At 46.1% G+C, this 22,908-nt stretch overlaps 1 protein-coding gene across 1 annotated transcript; it reads left to right on the top strand.

Annotated features, from left to right (window-relative positions):
* The first annotated feature begins 11,459 nt into the window (after window positions 1-11,459).
* Window positions 11,460-14,209, top strand: LOC116958597 (calcium-binding protein E63-1-like). The gene is made up of 4 exons (XM_032981322.2): window positions 11,460-11,588; window positions 12,179-12,217; window positions 13,076-13,205; window positions 13,742-14,209. Exons 1-4 carry the CDS (start codon window positions 11,475-11,477, stop codon window positions 13,771-13,773), a joined length of 315 nt encoding a protein of 104 aa, XP_032837213.1. The 5' UTR covers window positions 11,460-11,474; the 3' UTR covers window positions 13,774-14,209.
* The last annotated feature ends 8,699 nt before the right edge of the window (window positions 14,210-22,908 follow it).

Genomic DNA, 22,908 nt, shown 5'->3' with positions numbered 1-22,908 from the left:
CACGGATTATCCCGTTTGGCCAGTTGCCCGACTATTATTTTACATGGGGGGCGGGGGGGGGGGCCTGCGTGGTGCTTGAGCACAACAACAAAATACAAAAACATCAGTAACGCGAAGAACGAGTACAGGGTATTCAAGGAATATTGCACAACGACGCATTTAACGGTTCTAGACGAAGCACACGCGAATAAAAAAGACAGTGCAAACATAATGTAAGAGCAAGGGGTGCCATCAGAAAGTTAGGTAAAGGTGCAAACTTGTAATTTTAATCAATAACGACATAAAGAGGGGTAGTGAATGGAACCAAATTGCAGATGAGCGATAAGGGTATTCCAAAAATGTTGAACAGCAACACGGAAAAACCTTTTTTTTTTACAAAACAAGCTCTTGTGATCTGCTCCACACAATCAAGTCATATTAATCCCAGGACGAATGCTAGGACAGGCCAACCTTATTGCGTCAAGTTGACACGGGTGGTCCTGTTCAAGGGGTCCACGTTTTCACAAAGAGGAGAGGGCTTGATTGTTGCCAAAAAGGCACAGGGCTTCGTGTGGCACGACAGGCCATGCAGCTTCCACACAGCCTCACGTAGCTGGTGAAAAGATAATTTTGCTCAACCAATTAATACTGACACAAAGCTAGCGATGAGCAGACTGCTCACTTATGGAAACTCCTCAATCATCTCTGTTACTCAAGCATTTGTGGGGTTTAAGGGAAAATGTGGAATGTTCACTGACAAAGGATGCAAGAAGGCTTTTTTAGTGGAACTCATAACAAGGCCCCACTGCATGGCAAGCTTCAGAAACAGTAAATTATTTTATCAAGCAATCAGCATGTGTAAGATGGAAAAACAGTCCCCCTCATCATTGAGTAAAATGGTAATATTGTGACGTTAAGTGGGTAATACCAGCCAAGGAAACCCTAGTAACCGTTGGTTAATGCCCTGGTAGATATAAAATACGGTAGTTTATAAGGTCACGACCACCACAATTTTCAGTCCAATGGACTAGCCACCCATCACTCAATGTGACAGGGGTCAGAAACCAGTCCACCAGACCTCCTCTATTCCACAGAAATCCAGGCAGTACTAGTCTAGTTTCCAACAAAGGGATGGCAACGTCACTTCCCCAGCAAGTGTTTGGATATTGCACGTGGCCAGCCATAGTAATGTTTTGTTTGTGGAGACTCTCCAATGGGGGATTTTAGTCCCCTTGCTCCACCAAACCATTGTAAACACATGTGCCCTTCTGCCTCGAGCCGATCTCATTACGATACATTTTAATGTGGTTATTTGGTATCTAAATGTATGGTGGACGGGTTATAAGCGCCCGCCCCGCAGCAGTCCAGATTCAAAACCTATCATTGGACACCATGAGAATAATCAGCCATCATTAGACCTCCTTTGCCAGTACCAAAATATAATAATTGGGGTTTTCCCCTTTTTTCTGGAAACAAAACTGAAACTTTTTACAAGGATTCATGTCTGCATTAACCACAATACCTGCAGTCAAAATGGAAACAAAAATCATACTATGATAATATATGCATTGTCCTTGAAACTGATTGGTCCACACCAGGGACGGCTTTCTTTTGAGCCTCGACCCAATTGGTGCTAGACCAGAGGACGCCAAAAGGCGTCACACAGCTCAAAGACAATGCACTATCAAAGTAATGAGGGCTCGGGGTAAGCATCTACATCATTGAACCTCCTTTGCCAGTACCAAAATATAATAATAGGGGTTTTCCCCTTTTTTCTGGCAACAAAACTAAAATCATTTACAAGGGATCATGTATGCATCAACCACAATACTTGTGGTCAAAATGCAAACAAAAAACACACTATGATAATCAGTTTCAAGGACAATGCATATATTATCATAGTGTGTTTTTTTTTTGCATTTTGACCACAAGTATTGTGGTTAATACACACATGATTCCTTGTAAAAGGTTTCAGTTTTGTTGCCAGAAAAAAGGGGGAAAACCCATATGATAATAATCAGCCAAATAACAGCTTTCATTCAGTGCAGCTGACTGGCGCCACAAACGTTTTTTTTTTAAACAGGCATCAAAGACAAAGATCCCCCGTATAGCCTTATTGACTGTTAGGCCAAGTGCTGTTCGCAAGAACTTTTCAAGGCCTCTTTAGGGGTCCTTGCGAGCTGCTCCTCTTCCTGCTGGAGGGCGGGCGAGAGAGGCGCGCCCAGGAGCTGCGGTCTGACGCCACGTGAGAGCCCGACCTCACCTGAAAAAAAGCGCACGAGGGAGCCACCTCCTGCAGTGCTGGAGAGGAGTCGGTCCGGGCTGCGGAGTCCGTTGAGCCCAGAGGAGCTGGATAAGTGGTGGACTGGAGCGTATAGATGGTAGTCATACGCAGGGAGAATTATGTTTAAAATATTTTGGAGGCAGACAGCAACACGGACACAGGAGCAGGTAAAAACATGCATTGTGCAATACAGGTGTGTACACATGAAGTTACGCATCGGGGTCATGATCCATTAAATAATTTTCTGAATATCATCAAAGTTCAGGGCAGAGGGTATTTTACATTTATGATATTTCAGGCTCCAGGTTAAGTGGTTAGGGTGTTTTCCAATTTTAATAGGTGTGCCTTAGGTATTTCCGTGGATGTTCATTTTAAAAGGTACAATGCTGGTTCAAGTGTATGATCATGTTTTATATTTAAGTTTTCAAAAAGTTATTTACAGGTTGTTGCAGAGTCTTTCAGGCAGAGAGGGCGTCACCGGTTTATGAAGACAATGGATTATTCTAACCGGATTGGTGGCACGGAATTGAGCCCCTCAGTGGACTCAACTTTGTGGGGCTGGAAGCCAAGAGGAGTGACAAAGCACCAGCACGCGCTACTCCAAACCTACATTTTAGCAAGGGAAACTATCCTGGCAAATTGGAAAGATCATGAACCCCCTTCTTGGGGACTCTGGCAGATAGCTCCGCTTGTCTTGGTGGGAATGGAGCACCTTCGTCATAAACTTAAAGGGAAAGGGTTTAGAATATGAGGCTACATGGTCCCCGTTTTTGCTGAACCCTGCTTGAATTGTCAGAGAAGGGGGGGAGCCGGGGAGAGGGGATAGACTTTTGACACTGCACCATTTTTGTAAACGCACGACGTCCGTTGCTTCTTGGGGAAATAAAAAAATTACAAACTTGGATATCACGTGTATATTATTTAATTTTTGGTTTTGTTTGGTTACATTATCCCCCCCCTCCCCTTCTTCACTCCCCTCCCCTGCAAATGTGCAACTCCCGATCGTTACCTCTATGATGGTAGGGCTGTGATCCCGAGTTGTTCCAGCAGGTCCCCTTCTTGAGAGGGTCACCTCAAAATGTTCCGCGTTCATGACATGTTTGTTTTCTCGCGGATGTTTGTATGTTGGTCTCTTGACAAAATATAAAAAAACAGGGTGTCGCGGGGTTTCTGAGGCAGTATTTGATGCAGGCGGGGTGTTTTAATACCTCTGATGATTCAGCTTAATTTTTTGATACGGGAAGTGTATTATGAACAGGTTCTTCTGGAGTTTCCAGGCAGAGTGGTATTGCGGCCACTCGCGGCCACCGTGGTGGTCGTGCCCTGCCCTACGTGCGCTTTCAAGGAGGGAGAGGTCGCTGTCGATGAAGTTCCGAGGAGCCAAGGGAAGGCCGACGGAGCTGGGGGGGGGGGGGGGGGGTGACGGAACCGGGGGGGGGGGGGCGATGGCGAGACAAAGAGGGAGCCGACACTGACTCACTCACACATCATACACTGACTCACTCACACATCATACACTGACTCACTCACACATCATACACTGACTCACTCACACATCATACACTGACTCACTCACATCATGCACTGACTCACACCATGCACTGACTCACTCACACATCATACACTGACTCACTCACACACCATGCACTGACTCACTCACCATGCACTGACTCACTCACACATCATACACTGACTCACACATCATACACTGACTCACACACCATGAACTGACTCACTCACACATCATACACTGACTCACTCACACATCATACACTGACTCACACACCATGCACTGACTCACTCACACATCATACACTGACTCACTCACACATCATACACTGACTCACACACCATGCACTGACTCACTCTCACATCACACACTGACTCACACATCATACACTGACTCACTCACACATCATATACTGACTCACACACCATGCACTGACTCACTCACACATCATACACTGACTCACTCACACATCAGACACTGACTCACACACCATGCAATGACTCACTCACACATCATACACTGACTCACTCACACATCATACACTGACTCACACACCATGCACTGACTCACTCACACATCATACACTGACTCACTCACACATCATACACTGACTCACTCACACATCATGCACTGACTCACTCACACATCATACACTGACTCACTCACACATCATACACCGACTCACTCACAAATCATACACTGACTCACTCACACATCATACACTGACTCACTCACACATCATGCACTGACTCACACCATGCACTGACTCACTCACACATCATACACTGACTCACTCACACACCATGCACTGACTCACTCACACATCATACACTGACTCACTCACACATCATACACTGACTCACTCACACATCATACACTGACTCACTCACACATCATACACTGACTCACTCACACATCATGCACTGACTCACTCACGCATCATACACTGCCTCACTCACACATCATACACTGACTCACTCACACATCATACACTGACTCACTCACACATCATGCACTGACTCACACCATGCACTGACTCACTCACACATCATACACTGACTCACACATCATACACTGACTCACTCACACATCATACACTGACTCACTCACACATCATACACTGACTCACTCACACATCATACACTGACTCACTCACACATCATGCACTGACTCACACCATGCACTGACTCACTCACACATCATGCACTGACTCACACCATGCACTGACTCACTCACACATCATACACTGACTCACACATCATACACTGACTCACTCACACACCATGCACTGACTCACTCACACATCATACACTGACTCACTCACACCATGCACTGACTCACTCACACATCATGCACTGACTCACTCACACATCATACACTGACTCACTCACACCATGCACTGTCTCACTCACACATCATGCACTGACTCACACACCATGCACTGACTCACTCACACATCATACGCTCACTCACACATCATACACTGACTCACACCATGCACTGGCTCACTCACACATCATACACTCACTCACACATCATACACTGACTCACTCACACACCATGCACTGACTCACTCACACACCATACACTGACTCACTCACACATCAAACACTGACTCACTCACACATCATGCACTGACTCACACCATGCACTGACTCACTCACATCATGCACTGACTCACACCATGCACTGACTCACTCACACACCATGCACTGACTCACTCACACATCATACACTGACTCACACACACCATGCACTGACTCACTCACACCATGCACTGACTCACTCACACCATGCACTGACTCACACATGATGCACTGACTCACTCACACATCATACACTGACTCACTCACACATCATGCACTGACTCACACATCATACACTGACTCACTCACACATTATGCACTGACTCACTCACGTATCATACACTGACTCACTCACGCATCATGCACTGACTCACTCACACATCATACACTGACTCACACACCATGCACTGACTCACTCACTCACACATCATACACTGAGTCACTGACACATCATACACTGACTCACACATCATACACTGACTCACTCACACCATGCACTGACTCACACCATGCACTGACTCACTCACACATCATGCACTGACTTGCTCATCATGCGCTTACTCACTCACACATCATACACTCGCACAACCACTGACCCATTCACTCATCATACACAGGTTCACTCATCATGTGCTGGCTCATTCGCACATCATACACTCACACTGCCGCTGATTCACTCACACATCATACACTGACTAACACATCGTGCGCTGACTCACTCACACATCATACACTCACTCACACATCATACACTCACTCACACATCATACACTCACTCACACTCCCGCTGACTCACTCACACATCATACACTGACTAACACATCATGCGCTGACTCACACATCATACACTCACTCACGCTGCTGCTGACTCACTCACACATCATACACTGGGAGTGTCGTGCTGCCAGCTATGGCTGCAGTTTTTTCGTCGTACGTGTTATGTATATCGTTTATTGTTAAATTTAAAATCACAGTTCCTATGATTACTGTTGTTACATTGTTTTTATAGCTTTATTTTGGTGATTCGAAAACATATGGTTAATCTAAATTCTCTCATGGTTGTTGTTGTTGGCTTGCACCACATTGTGATTTTTGCACACAGCGTTTTAACAAGTTTTTGTGTGTGGAATATTTGCTGGTTTATTCCAGGATGTTTCTGTTGGGCGTCGTCGCTTTGGGATGTTCTGTGTTCATGTTTGTGTTTGTTGCGGTTGCACCCGACTTAAGAGCCGCATTGCTCACAGGGCTATACCTAATAAATGAAACTTGAAACTTGCAACCTGAAATCCATGGGCGTTCAACGTCTCCAGCACCACTGAGTACGGAGGCTGCGCGTCTCCCGGACAATTACTCTGCTGCAACCAGTGACAGGCGAGTGTCTTTACTGCATCAGAGCTCAGGGATCGGAAGCTGTAAGCTGCTCGTCCAGCACAAGGCCCGGATCAGAGTGTCCAGAGTCGAGACCCCATCGTGCGGTTGGGTGACTCTGCTCAGGGGAGACGCCAGTAGGGTCGGTTAATGCGATGGTTTTGTGATTATATAGTTCTCTTTTGTTTTAATCAAAGTTGTATTGGTGAAAGTCGGTTCTTCGATTCGGTCGAGCTTTGTTTAAGATTGGCTGCGTGCTGGGAGCTCTGGTGGGCTGGACTATTTTACGAGAGGTTTCAAGAGGCGTCCCTATTGGACCCCGACCAACCCTCATACCCGGGCTCCACCAAACCGAGATCAGCCAGGGACATTGTAAACACTTCTCTGACCTCTCTGCCTCTGGCCAATCTTATTTCGATTCATTATTTTCCGTGGTTATTTGGTAGTTAAATATATGGTGGATGGGTTATAAGCTGCCCCCACCCCACACCAGTCCAGATTCAATACCTGTCATCGTCCACTCTGAGAGTAATCAGCCAAATAACATCTTTCAGTGTTGCTGACTGGCGCCACAAATATATGTTTTATTTAAACAGGCACCAGAGACGAAGATCCCCAATATATATTCTTATTGACTGGAAGGCCAAGTGCTATTAGCGAGCACTTATCATGGCCAGCATGGAACACAAGGTTAAGGTGTTGTCCATGATAGGTCCTGAATTTTGTACAATAACAAAATTCAGGACCTACTTAATGATGGTAGCTACACAAAAAATTAAAGAGATCCCACCAGCAGCCTCGTTACAAAAACGAACAGTATCATCACTAATTCAGCTTCATTAATACTGGTAGGAAACGTAGTCGACTGGAAGCCCAACCGGGATTAATTCACAGGAGGCAGGGGATTAATTGTGTATGTCTGTGGATGTCTGTCCACGTGGGAGGGATGGGGCTGGGTGGAGAGGGGAGGGTAGGGAGGGGCTGGGTGGGGAGGGGAGGGGAGGTGTGGGGAGGGGCTGGGTGGGGATGAGGGGGGCTGGGTGGGGGATGGGAGGGGTGGGGCTGGGTGGGGTGGGGCTGGGTGGGGAGGGGCTGGGTGGGGAGGGGCTGGTCACCCCGTGGTGCCCTTATAAAACTCAACGTTTTAGCTACTCACGCCGGCTTGTGCCCGCCCTCACAGTCGGGCATATTTGCGGAATACACCACGTGGTGCCGCCGTTGACCCTGGCCATTGACCGAGCAACCCAACGTTCCTGCCAGCTCCCTCCGCAGGAATGTGTTTGAACAGACCAAACGGTTTTCCTTAAAACCTTCTGCTGCTAGACCACCAATATTATACAGCTGACCAAAAATACATAAAGAAGGTACATCCCTTCGTCCCATCGTCTCCACCATTGGCTCACCCACCTACAAACTGGCCCGATATCTGTCTGAGACCTTGCAGCCATTCACTGGTAAGACCACCTCTTCTGTACTTAACTCAGCTCACCAGGTATCGTCAATTAAAGACATCTCACTGTCCCCAGGTGATTTGCTCATTAGTTTCGATGGAGTTTCTTTGTTCATCAAAGTTACTGTACCCAATACCATTGCAATCATTGAAGATTTGGTCCAACAAGGATTGAAGGATGATGTACCGGCCCTGGTGAGACACTGCCTCACCAATATATACTTCACCTCCAAATGAACATTCTACAAACAAACTGAAGGCACCCCAATGGGTTATCCCTTATCTCTGGTTGTAGCCAATATTTTCATGGAAAAGTTTGAGATGGACGCCATCCAGGCATCCACTCTACACCCGTCCTTGCGGAAGAGGTACGTGGATGACACGTTCGTCATCTGGCCACATGGCCGACTGGCTCTGAACCAATTCCTCAACCACATAAATTCCATACACCCAGCCATCAAATTCACCATGGAGGTAGAAAAAGATGGCATGCTACCTTTCTTGTATGTCCTAATCAAAAAGAGACCAGATGGCTCAATGAGCCATTCTGTCTACAGGAAAGTAACCCATACTGACGCCTACCTAAAACCTGATTCCCACCACGATCCATCCCAGAAGAATTCCCTGATCAAAGCACTACACCAAAGAGCTCAATGTATCTCCGACCATGAACACCTAACCAGTGAACTCAAACAAGTACACCAAGCTCTCAAGGCGAATGGATATTCTGACTACACAATCCGAGAAGCCATCACCCAAACCGTGAGGAAGGAGCCATCTGAGGATGCAATCAAAACCATCACCTTGCCATACATAGCAGGGGTAACTAAAAATATTTCCAAAAACATGAACAAACACAAGATCCAGATCCGATTTTACACAGTACATACAATTTGTGATCTGATCCCATCTGTGACGAACAAGATTCCTGACATGCAATATCCCGGCGTCTACAAACTAAGCTGTATCTGTGGCAGCAGTTACATTTGAGAAACTAAGCGACATGTCTTGGACTGTGTTCGTGAGCATAAGGCAGATTTGAAACACGGTAGGACCAATACTTCTGCCGTGGCTGATCATTATTTTAATGCGGCTGGCTCACACGAAATTGATTTCTCTAAGACGATTGTACTTTGCAAACCTACTGACTATCAACAAAGATTCGTTCGTGAAGCCATACATGTACACAGACACAATTTCAATCGAAAGGATGGTTATAAACACAGCGATCATTTGAAAGATGTCATCAACCACTTTGGGTAATGACTTTATTTGTGTTTTCTTGTCAACCTCCACTGTCAGCAGTGTGGGTATGTGGAGCGAGGTGCAATGATTGACTGGCGGCCCTTTGATTGGTGTAGACCCACTGCGTTGTCGTTGCTTCCTCCTACATTAACATAAGCTGCCCCGCCCATGCTGCTGACACACTTGGGCTATGTCCCATCTCTAAACCTTTATAAACAGTTTGCCTTTAGAGGCTAACCCTCCTTTTCCTGATGACGACCACTTGTGTTGCAATCAAAACATAATGTTTATTTTATTTTATTCAGGTTAAGAACCAGGCTACAGTCTACATTATAGACTGCCAGTACGCTCACTCAGTGTAATAACCATTGCTACAATCTACATTATAGACTGCCAGTACACTCACCGAGGTTAAGAACCAGGCTACAGTCAACATTAGTGTTTTTATTATTATTTTATTATTTGTATTAACTTTCTTTTAATTTATTTTCTATCTACGTGACTTTACCGAAAGAACCAAAGAATATGAATTCCTGCAGTCACGAAAGTTTTAAGTCAGAATTATCAAAATCAATTGAATGTCCTTGTTGGCACGCGTGTTCTGTTACTGCTGACAGTTGTATTTGGGAGTATTTAATATTTCTCTGATGTTTTTCTAGTCTCGTACTGATCATTCGTCTGGTTTGCCCAACATAGCATTTGCCACAAGTGCAGCTAATCCTGTACACACATCTTTTGTACCAGATATGCATTTTTGTATTTTATGTACCGTGCCATCCAGTTCACCATGGAAGTGGAAACTGACAAAACTCTACCATTTCTGGATATTCTGCTCAGACGGGGTCGAAATTGTAAAATAATAGTGTTATACCGAAAGAAAACGCATACCGGCGCCTATCTGAATGCAGAGTCACACCATCACCCCGCACAGAAATCTGCTCTTATCAAGACGCTCATTCATTGAGCTAAGAAAGTGTCAGATGGTGACAGTTTGAGAAGTGAAATTAAACATGTTAAAGAAGCGCTGCAAATTAACGGTTACAATGATGCACAGGGCATTTGATATTGACTTAAAGCTTTTGTGACTGCAGGAATTCATATTCTCGGCTCTTTCGGTAAAGTCACGTAGATAGGTTCAAAGAAAAGAACAAAAAACTACGACGTTTTGATTGCAACACAAGCAATCGTCATCAGGAGAAAAAAGAGTGGGAAAGCTGTGGAGGCAAGCTGTTTTATAGGTTTGAAATGGATGTAGCCCAAGGGTCGTGAACGAAGTGGGCAGGGCTAGTGATGTCAAAGTGAGAAATTTGCATGTAAATGTAAGATCGGAGAGCTACCTCCACGATGACGAAGGTGCGGAGGTGGCCATTGTCTTGTGAGAGATTAGCATGTCAATGTAAGATCGTAGAGCCACCGCCACCTCGAGGACACGAGCGACGGTGGCTGTGTTAATGTGAGACATTTAACCTGTTAATGTAAAACTAGAGAGTCGAAAATAACTACTAACATTGGAAGGTAGGATGGAAACATCACAGCCAGTTATGACTTGAACTGGTTAATAACGTCCTTCCAATGATTGCTCAGCTTGTACCCATCTTCTCAGTTCAAATTGTGTCTGTGTCTATATATATGGATGGCTTCATGAACGAATCTTTGTTGATTGCCAGTGGGCTTGCAAGCCACAGACACAGGAAGGCCAAGTCAAAGGGCTCGTATAATGCGCATGCATAATGTACGTTGACTAATTAATCCCCTGCCACTTTGCGCAAGGATTTTGGTCGCGAAAGCCTACTTGTTAAACTAAGATAATCATCACTGGCGTTGGCCGTGAGTGGGAATCGAGCTCGGGTTGCCGGTTTAGTAGCGCACTAGGGATTACACTACCACTCAATTATACACACACACATGTGCAGCAGTGGTATTTTCCATTACACATTGCAACATGTGTACCTCCACACCTACACACGCCCAAACACACCCTACCCCACCCAAACCATCCCCACCACACCCCGCGCACGCGCGATGCGGACACACCCCAGGGTTCTGCTATAAATGCCGGGGTTGATGCTCACAGAAAGGCACAGCACGAGGTCAACTCTTCATAATTCCTTCCGACTCGTCAGCAATCACTTCCGTCGCTTCAACATGAGCTGCCCATCGAAGAAGGTGAGAGATCGACAACCCCTGCGCACCGCACACTGGACAGACGCCGCTGCCCACGGTGCCACCCTGCCCCTTGGGTGCCACTGCTGAGGTTATGCAATGCTACGGGGCATGTAAATGCATGTACAATAGCGTAAACAATGCTAAATATAGCACACGTTAAATGGGCATCAAGGTGGTCAAGGGGGATGACAACAGTGGATTCTCAAATATATTTGGAGACCCTTGCAAATGAGACATTCCATTTCAAGGGACGTTCCAGGTAAAATATAAACATGTGCTATGTTTAAATCCACAACCTCCCCCCTTTATAAATAGTTGTTGAAGAAGCCTCCTCGAGAGATTTTCTGGCAGTTGTGACCGACTGATGTAAATTATAATGATGTCTTAAAAGGGGGTTGAAATCTCAAATGTGGTACAACATTGACTTATTTGATTCGGTCGCCCAAATATGGATGGCCACTCAGGGCGACAGAGACCCATGTCATCCCATTACGATGTCACGCTCCCCGTTAAATGTAGAGCAATGGACCGAACCGAACTCCGCCGTTAAAATGCCATGTTCCCGTGTCTGTCTCACTCACTCATGCCAGTGTGAAGACCTGGAGGCCAAGTTCAAGGCTCTGGACAAGGTAAGCGATGGAACTTCGACTTCAAAAATTGTACTGTATTGTCACCATCATCCTCTCACTGTGGTCAGTAAAATAGGCACCAACTTACGGGCCATACCAGATAATGCAGAAACATCTTGTGGTTGCGTCTGTCTTACGGCCGGATTGAGGTATCTGCATAGAGGACTTTCAGTCATGGGGTTGTCTGACCACACTTCGCCATGCTGATTAGCTCTTGCTGGGTTCATAAAAAAAACAGTGCACCAACCACTTTTCCACCATTCCTCGTCACGCCGCTCCTCTTTACAGACACGACACACTCTCCCGGTGTTCTGCCTGGGTTTCCTCCGGGTCCTTCGATTTCCCCCAAAACCAACAAAAAAATACAATGCAATTGCTATTGTTCAAACATCACAGTGCTGGAAAACAACACCTGCAAATTACTCATGTGGGATTAGACAAAGGAACATCGTCCCCTGCTGTGAACACTTGGCAGGTCCCCCCTGAAAAATTGTCTTGAGACTTGGTAAGAGTTTGCTGGGTAAACAAAAATGATGATAATTTAATTGGCGTGCAGAATATTAATTTTAAAGACATTGCAAAACATCAGTAATGCAAAACATATTGCTGCCATTTAAGGGATATGACCACGCTGGTCAATATGGGTCATACCAAAACTATGGACCATATAGTAAACAATTATAGTCTGCCCTCCTTCAATGGAGGAGGATCTGTAAAACTAAACGAACTCTCTCCTGAAGCCCTCACGTGGCTAGCAGACCTCGACGTTGCCAATTAGATCCTGAACATATTGCTGCCATAGGCAAGAATGGAAGAGTTACGGGTCATTAATACCGCGAGCGTGCCCCCTGTCACCAGGATGGCAACAAAAGCCTGAGCAAGGCGGAGCTGAAGGCCGGACTCTCGGTCCTTGGACTCAGCGAGAATCAACTGGACAGCTTCTACCTGGCAGCAGACAAGGACAAGGATGGCAAGATCAGTAGCAGCGGTGAGAGACATCAGCGCTGGCACCTCACCCGGTCGTGTCCCGTGCAGGCCTTCAACGGCGCTCTTCACTAACAGCACTTGCCCCAACGGCCTCTCAAGGCTACATGGGAGATCGTTGGGGTGTGTGTGTGTCGTCTTTTTGTGTGTGCGTGCTCCCGCGTGCTTGCGTGCTTTGCGTGCCCCGTGCGTGTGTCTGTACAATTGTGGTGATTAATTGCCCCCCGTTCGCACTGAAAAGCCAGCATCAATACTCAAGGTAAGTGAAAAAAAGTGTTTTCTTCTATTTATGTTACTTTATTTTGTTTTATTTACTGTACAGAAATTGTGTACATTGTCACGTGCAAATGTGCAATATTTCTTCTTAATTTCATAACACTTACCGTATGGGAATTTAAATACAGTGTATTATTGTGTTCCAACGTAAAAACCGTTCAAACTTACGAACGGGTCTCAGGAACGAATTAGGCCCGTAACCCGAGGACTGCCCGTACCTTGCGTAGCCTAATTGACACACGATTGATGTGTTTTCGCGTGCAGAGTTCGTCAGATACTTCCAGCAAAAGAAGTAAAGAACGATCGTGGAAGCTGAAAACCAACCACACGGCCCCGTGCACACTGCAACACTCGGTCACACACCAACAGGCGCGCAGACACACACGATGCACACTGTCACCCCGCCAACACGTGCATACCACCAGCACGTGGCACACAGCGGCTCAACATACACTTCCTTCACACGAATGCAAAACATCCCAAAAAATGAAAGTGCTTAGCACGTAAAATACATCTTATTTATGTGTAATATAATGCAATTGACATCCTAGATGCATATTACGATCCTCTACGACATATTTCAGACACACATGCATTTGCTAATAACAGAAGGCACACACAAACGATACAAAATTATCTCAAAAGCTGTCTGGTTTTCTCTCTTTCCTCTGGGTGTTCTGGTGAGATGATACGAATGAATTGAACTGGAAATAAAATTACAATCTACCAGTGCGCTGTGGTGTGCGTGTGCATTGATTCTGTGGTGATAACACGCAACTTCACCTACTCCAGCCGACATTCGCCACAAACGTCAGTGACCAATCACGGCACTTGTGCCAAGTTCGGTGCACTGTGTACACAGAGGCACTTGAGCTCTTTCCTTGGCATAAGGTCATAAGGTCATGGGTCAGAGCTGGTTAGCAGATGCGCACTGATGAGACCGACCGGTGTTCAGATCTTTCAACGATCTGTGAGTTTGAGGTTATTTGTTGCACGGGTAATAACATTTGGACAGTTGCGCGACTTGTTTTACACGGGAGATCCATAGTGCTTGAACACAGCAACAACAAAAACATCAGTAATGCAAAGAATGACGACACTCTTTGAGGGTTGTTAATTTTTAACGTGCGAGAGCGAGGAGTTCGGATCCATTTTCTCTTCCATGCAATTCCCGCAATATATTTTTTTTTTACAGGACACCAAATGCGGATTTTAAAACGTGCTTTAGCGGTGTAATTGATCAACTATGCCTTGATTCGCTATGCACTACTGAGGCACTATGCACAAGGACGCAAACCAAATGTGGCGGATAATAATTTATTGACAACCAAGCACAACCAACTCTTCAAAGCTCTCGGCAACAGTAACAGCACACATTTACATCACCCCGCAGTTCACCAGCTTAACACAGCATACCGATATTTGAAGTTTTCGTGACTGCAGGGATCCATACTCTTTGGTTCTTTCGGTAAAGTCACGTAGTAGGTATAAAATAATTCACGACGTTTCGATTGCAACACAAGCAATCATCATCAGGTGGGAAAACCACAGCAACATTTTTTTTTGCTGAAGTGGGAGAGAGGGTTGCCGTGATGGTTGCTTGTGTTGCAATCTAAACGTCGTGATTTAATTTATGTTATACCCACGTGACTTTGCCGAAAGACTCAAAGAGCGCAGCATAGCTGTCAACCCATCGGATGTACTCTTCTTGTATAGGGGTATTCTTGTATAGGGGTATTCTTGTATAGGGGTATTCTTGTATAGGGGTATTCTTCTATAGGGGTATTCTTCTATAGGGGTATTCTTCTATAGGGGTATTCTTCTATAGGGATATTGAGTTTTTAGGTCCATACGGCATACAGCCGTTTTAATATGGGGACATTTTTTTTCTATTTGTGTTTCTCCCTTGTCATGGGACTTTGTAGGATGAACGTTGAGATTTATAAGGGGGCACGGGATGACCAATAAGGCCTGAATTGGTCTGTAATAAGGTAGGGCACTGATAAGGGGTTGACAGGTATGACACAGCGACCCCGGGTGTCGACCAATCACAGAATTCCGTGGTGACAAAACAGATACAGAAAACTGCGATGACAGTTCGCACCGATCCTGACGCACGCGTCACCCCTGGGTGACGGAGCAACGCAGCAAACGACCAGGGAACGCAAATCCGCTCTCGAGGTCGCCGAACAGCCCCAGGGATCCCCCAGGGACCGAGTGCCGCACCCGCGGGATTTAACGCAGAATCAACCTCGGTCTTGATTTGCACTCACAACAGCGCCCTGAGTGACTCCATGCAGCGGCAGTCTCGCGACTTGGCTGGTGCTTTCAACAGAGCTCTGAACGACTCAACGCAGCTGCAGTATGGGGCCTTACTTAAATGACGTCACGCGATTTTGGACGATTTTTGACCCCCCCCCCCTCGTCACACGGCGTCACAAAAAGTCAGACCCTCCCTCAAATATGACGTCACAAAGCTCTGCCCCCCCCAAAAAAAAATATTTCCATTTTTAAAATAAAACATGCTTCAAATAGCTTTAAATTATTGTCATTGTAGTGCGTATTCAATGTGGCGCTGCACTCTGATGTTGTAGGAGTGCTGTTAGAACAATTAGTGTTGTTATAACAATTCTAGATTTATTTAAAGTTGCGCATTTTGATGTGACGTCACATTTCTCACCCCCTCCCCTCCTCGTCACACATCGTCACAAATGTCTGACCCCGCCCCCACCCCCCCTAAGTTTGTGACGTCATTTATAGACGGCCCCTATCGGTCACTGACCCGCCCGTACGGCCGCATCACCCACAGCAAATCCGGGCATCGGCAGTCCCGGGTCGCCCGTACGATGGCAGCAGCTCCCCAAACGAACGATGGCAACGGCGATCCCGGCTACCAAGCAGCCCACACGACAACAGTGCCTCGCAGCAGGCAGTACTATTCCAATTCCCGAGAAAGGCTATTGCACGTGGCCAGCTGTAGTAATGTTTTGTTATTTGTGGAGACTCTCCAACGCGGGGCTTGTAGTCCATGGGCTCTGCCAAACCGAGGTGAGCCAGGGGACATTGTAAACACCTCTGCCCTCTGGCCTATCTTTTGTCGATTCATTTTCACGTGGTTATTTGGTATTTAAATGTACGGTGGAAGGGTTATAAGCCCCCGACCCGCACCAGTCCAGATTCAAGACGAACGCCGACCACCCCGTGTCTCCCGTACACGGGAAGCGCTCACTTAAAATACACAACTTTGGTTTCGTCCTCACAGCCTCTGTCAATAAACTTGGCCCATGCAGCCCCCCCCCCCCCCAATTAGAACCCTGTAACATCATTACATAAGGCCCAGACTTTTTGTTGACCTCACTTTCCACCAATCATGCAACAGCTCCGTCGAATGACCCCCTCAACCCACGCCAACCGGCTTGATCTGGCTGCCCAACTCGTGCCCCAGCCCCCAGTCAAGGCCAGACTCCGTGGCGCTTCCGGAGATGGGGGAGTTTGGGGGGGGGGGGGGGTTCCCCCTCATAACCGCTCACCCCAGGCCAAACTATTTGTCTATACTGTCGCAGGTTCTTCAAGGAATATTGCACAACAAGGTATTGATCGGTCGTAGACGAAGCACACGCGAATAACAAAAAATGTCCAATTCATCCTCCGAGGTCAACAAGATGGCGCTGATCCACGATCTGATCAATGATTGTAGATTCGATATATTGGCCATTACTGAAACCTGGTATATAACAACTCACCGGACATAATTAAGTGTCAGGCTACACCCAACGGATACGCTATTGTACATCAGCACCGTAACGGAAAGCCTGGCACCGGCAGCTCGGATGGTGGAGAGAATGCACTGATTCGCTGTGAAGATATCTGCGAGAAAGTCCTTGGCGAGTCATCAACAATTACGTCATTCGAGCTGCTGTTTGTGAAAATCATGAGCAAGATGCGAGGGGTTACAATCGCTGTCATCTTTCGATTACTGTCTCCACCACTGTCAGAATCTTGTCCGAGCTTTTCGATCTGTTAGACTGTGGATCACTTGACTCTCGCTACATCATATGTGGTGACCTGAACTGTCCCGGACCAATCAGTTATTGTAGTAAAATCAACAGTGATCTGGCGAAGATTATCGACAGTCAGCGGCACAACATGTCACTAATAAAGTAATATTAAAAAAAAAATGTAAAACACGCTATAATGAAATGTACCACAACTCCAGGAAGTGGCCCCGAAGCTTTCCATAACGTAAGGGGCCGTGCGCATTTACAGCCAACGTCAGTTGAGCGTGGAAAATTAGACCAAAGCCGAAACATAACGTAAAATAATGTTTTAAAATATATATTTCATTTTAATGATAGAATATAGTATTGTCATCAGTATGACATAGGTATACCAAGTTTGCAATCGATACCACATTGGGAAGTGGGTAAAATTTGAGTTACAAGATTTGAGGATACAACAGAGTGAGTTAATAAAAAGCGCGTAATAAAATACATTGAATCACATCTTCACATCCGTCAATGCCGTAAATCTGACCGACGCTGTTATCAACGACGCGGGTATTTCAGATCATAGTCTCGTGACGTGCAAAGTGGCATTCCTGATAAATATTCGCCCACCTATCACAAAGTTGTCATACAGAGACTGGAAACGACTGGACCACGATGCTTTCCAATCAGAAGATCCGGTCATCATCGGCGTGTCTAAATCGTGCATCGACGGTCGATTAATTTGCAGCTCAATTAGAAAATTACATCACTGCTGTTCTTGATGAACTCGTGGCCGTGCGAACACGCGCAAAGAAAATGGGGTAAATGTGTGGTAACTGGCTGTCACCAGAGGCGATTACAGCAAACCAGACCTAGAAAAGGCTGCAGTGTTTTTGGAAGAAAACCGGTTTCGAGACTATTTGACTTGCTTGCAGAGCCGCCTACAGATCTGCCAACCGACTCATTATGGAGTCTCACAAATTGTTTGATCCTCTGCGCGTCAATGAGTCGGTGCCCGACCCTCGTGCTTATGCAGCACGTCGTGAGGGGTCTTCTGTACTTCAACCACCCATAAACTAGTCATGCCGGTCTGTGCACAGTACTTGCGATGTTCTTCACCAATAAAATAGTGATGGTCAAGATGGCAGTTTCTAACTTGAAGGCAACGCATCCCCATCTGCCATCTGAGTTATGATCAATCTGGAATCAATGCAAAACTCGAGACCCTGGCATCAACATCGGTGGCAGAGGTGTTGCTGCTCGTCTACATGCACATGTTGATTCTCAAATCATGCTCGGACGTGCTTACGCCGTTGATTGTCCACCTAGCAAAACTTTCGTTCAGCGAGGGCTGTTTCCAAGACCGGTTCAAAATGGCGCAGGTAATACTGCTCCTGTAAAAAAGTTCGCTTGAGCTATAGTGACCTGCAAACTATCACCAGATCTCAAACCTGAATACAATTTCAAAGGTCATAGAGCACTGAAGCTGTTACTTCCCCACTTCGCTGCGATGGGCAGATTCAACCCGTTGTAGTTGGCATACTGGAAGTTCCACAGCACCGAGACGGCTCTACACAAGATCACTGATGACCTCTACAAGATCATTGATGGCATGTGCACCACAGCATTGGTTAGACCTCGATCTCTCAGCCGCCTTCAACACCATGGACCATGAGATACTCATCGCGCAACAAAGGGCCAGGGTTCAGTATGTGGCAGTGGGGTGGATTGAGTTATACCAAGATGTTCGATCACAGTTTGTCAAGTTGGGTTATGAACAATCATCACCTATTGCCGTGCCTAGTTGGCCTACCACAAGGGTTTGTCCTCGGGCCCTTCCTATTTTCAACATATGTCTCTCTGATCACTGATGTCATCTCAACGCATGACATCAAGTTCTATCAATATAGTGATGATACACAATTGTACACCGCAGCGCAATTAAAGTTAGATATGGAGAGCCTCGATAACCTCAAAGATTGCCCGCGAGTGGTGTTTGTGTGTTTTTCACGAAACTAAATGTGCTGCTTAATCCAGGAAAATCGGAGGTTCTGCTGGTTGGTACTCGGGCTCAGGCGAAAAAATGTGTAGGATGATCAGGTGTGGCAATCGCAGACTCCAGGATTTTAGTATTCTACAAATCTAAAAAGCCTCGGCACCATACTCGATCAGAATGTCGTTTGATCACCACGTGCAAAATATAGTCAGGTCCTGCAATTATCATCTACGGCTCTATGACACATTCGGGTACTATTGTGTCATCACATACCCAACAAGGTGGTATGGAGCATAGTATCAGCAAGGCTCGATTATTTAAACTTACTAGTCTACGGGACATATAGACAAAAATTAGCAAGCTGCAGCGTGTGTCATGACGGGTACTGCGAGATCCGACCATGTCTGTCCAGTGCTCACTGAGCTGCATTGTCGTCCGGTTGCTGAACGAATACGTTATAAGGTGGCACTCATTACACACAAAGCGCTTGGCGCAAATGAACCACAATACCTCGCTGATCTCGTCAAGGAGCAATAAAACACCACGCAAACTCCAGTCACCCTCGAAGCGGCTATTGGATATCCGTCCATTATACCGTATACGGTCATGCATCGTGCGCTTTCAGATGCGCTTCTAAGACCATCTGGAATGGTCTTCCTTCCGATATTAGGAAGACACTTGAGCTATGCACTTTTAAATCTAGATTGAAAACTCGTTTCTTTAGAATCGCTTACTGTATTTAGTTTGTTTTCCTTCCCCCAAACCTCCGATGAACGTGGTTGACTACGTACGATGCGAAAGAAGTTCAACATACTTCGGGCGATAGTTTGCGGGGTAACTATGGCTCAAGCCAACACTCATTCTGGTCTGGGAAACAGCCCTCGCTGAATGAAAGATTTGCCAGATAGACAATCAGTGGCGCAAGTACGTCTGAGCGTGATTTGATCATCGATGTGTGGATATAGTCGAGCGGTAATGTATTGTATGGCAGCTCTGCCATTGACGTTGGTGCCAGGGTCTTGAGTTTTGCATTGGTTCCAGGTTGATCAAACTCAGATGGCAAACCGGGAGAATGCACGTGGCGAAGAACATGAGTACTGTGCACAGACCGGGTTGACTGGCCGATGGGTGGTTGTAGTGGAGCAGACCCTTCACGATGCGTCACAGAGCACGGGTGTCGCGAGATGACTCATTGACGTGCAGAGAATAGAATGATCGACGAGACTCGACAATGAGTCGGTTGGTAGATCTGCAGGCGGTTCTGTAAGCGAGTCAGTCTCAGAACCAGCTTTCTTCCATAGACGCTTCAGCCTCTTCCGCGTCTGCCTCGCAGCGATCGCCTCCGGTCACAGCCAGTGACCGCGCACTTTGCCAGTTCTCGTTGTGCTTGTTTGGATAGGCACGAATTCATCAAGAACAGCAATGATGTCATTCATACATACATACAAAAACTCCCTTAGAAAACGTATGGGTCAAACAACGAGAATCTCTTGAAAAGGATCCTTGAGCATCATCACCACGCCAGGGTAAACAGAGAGCACTCTGTGTCGATGGGACTGATGATGATTGGCCTTTGAAGGTCGTCTGTGCAGAGTCCACGAGGGGGCGCGGGTCTCCTAGTGTACTGTGTGGGTTACTGCACCACCAAGAGGTGCAGTAACCCCGTTGGAGTTCGTCCACGTGACTGCACAAAGTGACCTGCCTGGCAGGGGCGGAGCCAGGATTTTGACTTTAGGGGGGCTGACTTCAATGTTCTGAGATATCCAGTGTAATGTTTTCCAATGGGCACCACAAATGTATAAAACAAATTGTATTGGATTTGAACGCTTAGTTTATTAATAGGTCGGAGCCGCTGATGTGGCTAATAAGTTTGATAAGTTCGAAAGACTGCTGCTCAAGCAGCCTGCAGGGCAGCACAAGTTGGCAGCCAGCATTTTGCAGCAGCCGGATATCCGGTTATCCCGATTACCGACTTTCCCAAAATTTCAGGGGGGGCTGAGCCCCCCCCCCCCCAGCCCCCCCCCCCAGCCCCCCCGCCCCGTGGCTCCGCCCCTGCTGCCTGGTGAGCTCTTTGATGTCGTTATCTTATGTAGATGTATATAGCGCCGTGTTCCAAGGTGCTTTACAGCGCTTCTAAAATGATTAAAAGTGGTGGTGTAACTTTGATTTAAAGCTTTCGTGACTGCAGGGATTCAAATTCTTGGTTCTTTCGGTAAAGTCACGTAGAAGGGAAAAACAATAAAATAATAAAAATATAAAACAATAAAATTTTCACGACGTTTCGACTGCAACACAAGCAATCATCATCAGGTGTGAAAACCACAACAAGAAAATTTGAAAAAAGTGGCGGTTTTTTAACGTTAGCACCACGGATAGCGATTTGACAGTTTGTTCAGATAGACGAGTCCATCTATGTTCATCAACACTCTGCACTCCATAGAGCCCAATGCATATCCGACCAAGAACACATAGCCAGTGAACTCAAGCACATACACCAAGCTCTTAAGGCTAATGGTTATTCCGACTACACAATCCACAAAGCTATCACACCAACCATGAAGAAGGGACCCTCTTGAGGAGCCTTTCAAAACCATCACTTTACCCTACATTGCGGGGATCACAAAAAAGATCTCCAGAATCTTGAATAAACACAAGATCCAGGTCTGATTCAACACATTACATAAAATCTGTGATCTGGTTCCGTCTGTAAAAGATGTGATTCTGGACATACAGTACCCTGGCGTCTACAAACTTAGTTGCCTCTGTGGTAGTAGTTACATTGGAGAAACCAAACGACATGTCTCAGACCGCATTCGTGAACACAAGGCAGACCTGAAACACGGTAGGACCAACACCTCGGCCGTGGCAGATCACTGTTATAATTCAGTCGGTTCACATGACATTGACTTCTCCAAGACAGAGGTTCTTTGCAAGCCATCTGGCTACCATGAGAGATTCGTTCATGAGGCTATCCACATATACAAACACAGAGACAATTTTAATCGAGAAGATGGATTCTGGCTTAGCAATCAATGGAAGGATTTGATAAACCATTTCGGGTCTTAATTGATTGATCACGCTTAAGGTGGCTTTCAGACCGCATCCATTATTTTTCGTCTCCCCCCTCCTCTTTTCCGAACATAGATGGACTCGTCCATCTGAACAAACTGTCAAATCGCTCTCCGTGGTGCTAACCTTAAAAAAACGCCACTTTTTCAAATTTTCTCGTTGTGGTTTTCACACCTGATGACGATTGCTTGTGTTGCAGTCGAAACGTCGTGAGAATTTTGTTTTACATTTTTATTATTTTATTGTTTTTCCCTTCTACGTGACTTTACCGAAAGAACCAAGAATATATAGTGGTGGTGTAGTTACGGTGACAGGAGACGAGGCGATAGTGGTTCAGGAGGGGTTGAGGTAGGGGTAGTGATAGAGGTAGTGATAGGGGT

The sequence above is a fragment of the Petromyzon marinus genome, chromosome 3 (assembly GCF_048934315.1).
Source record: "Petromyzon marinus isolate PM22_M1 ecotype Great Lakes invasive population chromosome 3, UKy_Petmar_22M1.pri1.0, whole genome shotgun sequence".
Taxonomy (NCBI): Eukaryota; Metazoa; Chordata; class Hyperoartia; order Petromyzontiformes; family Petromyzontidae; genus Petromyzon; species Petromyzon marinus.
The sequence above is the reverse complement of the archived record's forward strand: the minus strand, read 5'-3'. Positions and strand labels throughout refer to the sequence as shown.

What these genes read in the sequence shown, in the direction of transcription:
- LOC116958597 (XM_032981322.2), top strand. Translation starts at nt 11,475, where the DNA reads ATGCCGGGGTTGATGCTCACAGAAAGGCACAGCACGAGGTCAACTCTT. An exon ending in AGTTCAAGGCTCTGGACAAG is followed by an intron (nt 12,218 to 13,075) that starts GTAAGCGATGGA and finishes CCCTGTCACCAG; the next exon opens with GATGGCAACAAAAGCCTGAG. An exon ending in TGGCAAGATCAGTAGCAGCG is followed by an intron (nt 13,206 to 13,741) that starts GTGAGAGACATC and finishes TTTCGCGTGCAG; the next exon opens with AGTTCGTCAGATACTTCCAG.